Source organism: Anastrepha ludens, chromosome 5, assembly GCF_028408465.1.
Source record: "Anastrepha ludens isolate Willacy chromosome 5, idAnaLude1.1, whole genome shotgun sequence".
Taxonomy (NCBI): domain Eukaryota; kingdom Metazoa; phylum Arthropoda; class Insecta; order Diptera; family Tephritidae; genus Anastrepha; species Anastrepha ludens.
The window spans coordinates 34,406,804-34,411,038 of NC_071501.1; the positions used below are offsets into that span (position 1 = coordinate 34,406,804).

Genomic DNA, 4,235 nt, shown 5'->3' on the forward strand with positions numbered 1-4,235 from the left:
AATGTCGTTTAGTTTGCGATAGTTGAGAGGTTAATCAAACAGCTGATTTTGTCTTATCGATTTTCGTTATGAAATGAGTTACCGAATAGTAAAATCGTTAAAATTGTGGTTAAGGAAAAATAACGATGCGATTGTCGTTAAAGTGTGTTAGCGAATCGCATTATTGGGCAAACATATTTTACCAGACGAAGACATAAAACTAAATAAAATAGGACAAATACTAAAATTTATTGAAGAAGTTGGCCTCAGCGAAATCCGTTGAATCTGCGAAGAGGCCGCAGTAGATCTTTCAGGTCGCAGTGCTAAATCCCCTTTTTGCGTCTAAATCTACAAATTACAAATTATTTATATTTTTTTGTGTTTTCTTATTACATGGCTCGATCCAATAGCTGCTGCACAGATGAGGGCAACCAGTTTTTCATGCTGTTGTCGCTTAGCATACAAACATTGCGATCAATATAACAGTATAACTTGCCGACGCGGTAAACCTGTAATGAAGAGACATTAGTCTTTGTTTTTAATGTAAAACTTACGATCTAACCCACCTGTTTGCCCAACTCCCTTCGTCCTGGCAATGGCGCAAAAAGTATACCTCGCTCGGCGCACTTCTGCGAGACCAATTCCTTGAATTCCAATTGCGCTGGTGCTACCATTTGCAGATCCAACATAGTTGGAGGCGGCGGTGGTGGTGGCGTCGCTGTCATTATGGGTGTTGGTATTGAAGCAAGTCCTGGTGCTAGTACGTCGGTCGCGCGATGCATCATCTCAAGCGCACGCCGCAAATGCTCTTTGATCGAGGGTTCACGCAACATGTCCTCGGTTAGCATGCTCTTCCAGCCGGTATACCAACGCGAGATCTCTGCATAGTCGGGCGATTGATTGAGCCACAACACCAACACTTGCATCCATTTGGGAAAGAAATATTTATCGAGCAGCTGTGCCATTTGATGTGTGGGTATCAGCTCATGCCACTCCCACACCTGATTCCACAACTCGAGTTGTTGTTGCAATGGATTTATAATGAATTCATTCAGTACCAATTGCAGTTTCGGTATGATGTGTTGTGACAAGAAACGCTGCATTTCGATGTCATTGAATGCACCCTTCCAGGGCGTGAGCATTGCGCGCGCTGAACGATCTTGCGGCATCCACGCCTGCAAAGCAGTTGCCAATTTTTCGCGTATCGTGGGAAAGATGAATTCCTCCATTTTATGACCCAATATATTATTCCACGGCAATATCCAAATGTGTATGGGTACGGTGTCCGTGAGCGGATCCCAATCGCGCACACCGTTGCTCAGCTGCGGCAGCACTAGCTGCTCGAGCACAGAGTCCAGTATCCAGGTGGGGAATAGTGGCGCCCAACAATCGAGTAGTGCAGCCATAGGTTGATGCAATTTCGGATTCCAGGAGGCAGCGCATGCGCGAAAACTCGGTATAACACCTGCCCATACAAGCGAGGAGTAAGGATCGAAAATATTTCGCGACTCGTTTTGCGGATCAACGTTCATTTCCAATATGCCGCGCCACTTCTTGATCAGCTCAACATTTTGCGTCGGCTGTTCGAGTGGTTTCCAATCTTCCAGTGTTATTTTAACAAGCGGTGCAATAACACCAGCGGCCAGATCGCCAAGTGCAAATTCTTTATACTCGGCCGCATAATTTTGCTGCAGTTTGACAAAAATTTGCTCGGCACGTTGTAGTGTCAACAGTTCATTGCTCGTGGTCAGCTCCTCTACTAGCTGTAAGGCTTGTTCCAGCGTATCGATGTGATTCTTCTCCAAATGCACGATTTCTTCAAGATTTTTGCGCTCATGTTCTAACGCTGCCTGACGATCTGTAGCCTCACGCTCTGCTTTGTCGAGCGTTATAATGTCCTGTTCGCAGAGGTTTACAATAAGCTGTAGATTGTGCATCAGTTCGGGCAGCGCAAAGGTGCTGCCTTTCTTTGAGGTAATGCTGCTGCCTGCGACAGCCTGTTCCAAGTCATAGAGTTCTTCGTCGACCACCTTCGTTTGTCCCAGAGCATGATAGCCGCTAAGAACGCGCTTTTCAGGTCCAGTCATATCTATAACCGGAACGTTTCCAATTTTTTTGCTGCAAAAACCTTATTTTCACAACTTCTAATTAATATTTTTAAAAAGTAAACTACCTTAAATTTTCTGAAAGCGCGAAACTCCCTTTTTTCCCCTTCTCAATCACCTCCTCGACCGAACGGTAGTAGTAACGTTTACCTTTGTCTTGACGTGCGTCGCCGCATTTTTTCCACTTGTTAAGTTTTTCTTTAAATTCTTTGGCCTCACGCACATCTTCACCTTCTTTCGCCACTGGCTGTAATATAATAAATCTTAAATCCACGCACAACAAACTAAGTATGCACCGCTTACCCCCTTTCCACCAACACTAGCAGCAACCTCTGGCCCATAAGCACCAATCGCACCGCGCCCTTTACGCATATGCGCCTGCACTGGTTGTGATATACCTTGCAAGTCTTTGCCCAAACCCTTGCCTGGTTGATAGCCCATCTGCAGTAGCAATTTCGCGCCAATGCCGCGCGTGTGCTGTTCCCAAGCGCCCACATTTGGATTACTACTATGACGCGCACTACTACTCCGCTGCTGATGGCCTGCCTCTGCACGTTTCCGTTGCGTGCGTTCCTCATCGGAACTGGTCGCCGAATCACTGGTACCACCATCATCCGCCTCAACTTGTTTGCGACCAAAAGATGGACGCGCATTTTCTTCATCACTTTCCTCATCGGTGATTTGTTGGTCTGTGCTGGTTTTACGCGCCTTTTTATCCTTTTTGCCCGATTGTTGTATGCCACCAGCGACAAAACTTACCGGTGCCGAGTAGTCTTTCGATTTACTGCCACCACCGCCGCCAAGTCCAGCGCGCCCACGGCGTCCGCGCCGGTTGCTGGACTCCTCGGGGCTGTCATTATCACTATCATCGGCCCAAATGCCTAATGGAAGAAATGCATATGTGTAGATATATATTTGTTTTGTTTTAAAAGTGAGAGGTAATAGAAAAAGCACATTGGAACCGGTCGTTACCATAAATTTGCTGGTTCTTTGAAAGATTTCTACGACGCCCCGGATTAAATTCATTTTCTAAATCGTAATCTGTTACCTCGAACCGCTCGTATTCATTATCAGACATGTCGCTGATAATATAAATAATACTTTTTGCTACCGTGAAAAAACCGCTTAAGTAATTTTTGTAAACACAACTATTTTAAAGCTATAAATAAAATACAAACTCTTTGGTTGTACGATAGTAGCTGAAAGACAGCTGATAAAATGCAATCACTACAGTGGCATCCAAACGTGCTTCACAACAGGGTTGCATGGCAAAGCACAAAAATCAATAGCCCAGACACTTTTTTCAGCGAGCTAAAGCACAATATACACACTTTTAATTGCTGCGCTATCGCGTTGACACATTTCCGCCCTGACGTCATTAAACAATTTGCTCTTTGGTGCTTAAACTCATAAACGTTCCTAGTGCCTTTCCGTTGCCCGTAGGATACACCAAATTGAGCAAATCTTATCCCGTAGAAAACAATTACGTTCTTTTAGCTGCACATTTACACAATACATCGGCTTCTTGTGTTTGTTGTTGTTGTGCAGCATAAACATTCCGCATACATATACGGGGAATGTTGCTGAAGAGACAGTCCTTGGCCGGATATAAATCCGTCTCGTTACGGTTACATAGAACCGACTGTCGTGTGAACGTATCGGTTTGTGCGTGTTTGAGTTTAGTTGATATATTTGTATACACACTTTTACACACATCCGCGTTGTCAGTTACAATTTTTCGTTTTATAATATGCCAAAGCCAAAAACTCCCAAATGCAAATAGTTTATTTATCTATAACTAACATTATTCAACATTGTTTTTAAGTAATTTTAATAAAAAATAATAGTTTTTAAATTTATTTTGTAAAGACTTCGAAATATACTGTTTGGCAACACTGTGTGGTGAGAGAGTAATCAGCTGACACGATTCTACGGAACGATTCAAAATCACACGTCAACCATCTTAGTGCTTACACTCAGCAACTTAAACGTACGCCCGTACACCCGTTTCAGCTGACACGATGAAACAACGATCTACGATACTACGAAACGGAACGGTGGTGAAAATTCTTTTACTGGGGCTCGTCATTAGTTTCATCGTGGCAGCTGACACGGGCGTACATTTACGTTGGGGAGTGTGAGCACCATTAC

At 44.0% G+C, this 4,235-nt stretch overlaps 1 protein-coding gene across 1 annotated transcript; it reads right to left on the minus strand.

Annotated features, from left to right (window-relative positions):
• Positions 1–209: 209 nt before the first annotated feature.
• Positions 210–3,291, minus strand: LOC128863734 (septin-interacting protein 1). The gene is made up of 5 exons (XM_054103044.1): positions 3,057–3,291; positions 2,388–2,965; positions 2,153–2,331; positions 546–2,097; positions 210–488 (listed from the first exon to the last, which is right to left on the minus strand). The coding sequence occupies exons 1-5, from the start codon at positions 3,160–3,162 to the stop codon at positions 369–371; spliced, it is 2,535 nt and encodes an 844-aa protein (XP_053959019.1). The 5' UTR covers positions 3,163–3,291; the 3' UTR covers positions 210–368.
• Between the last annotated feature and the right edge of the window lie 944 nt (positions 3,292–4,235).

Coding starts and splice junctions, on each gene's coding strand:
- LOC128863734 (XM_054103044.1), bottom strand. CDS start 3,162: ATGTCTGATAATGAATACGAGCGGTTCGAGGTAACAGATTACGATTTA. Junction 2,966..3,056: donor AAAGAACCAGCAAATTTATG/GTAACGACCGGT, acceptor TTCTTCCATTAG/GCATTTGGGCCGATGATAGT. Junction 2,098..2,152: donor GCGCTTTCAGAAAATTTAAG/GTAGTTTACTTT, acceptor AGGTTTTTGCAG/CAAAAAAATTGGAAACGTTC.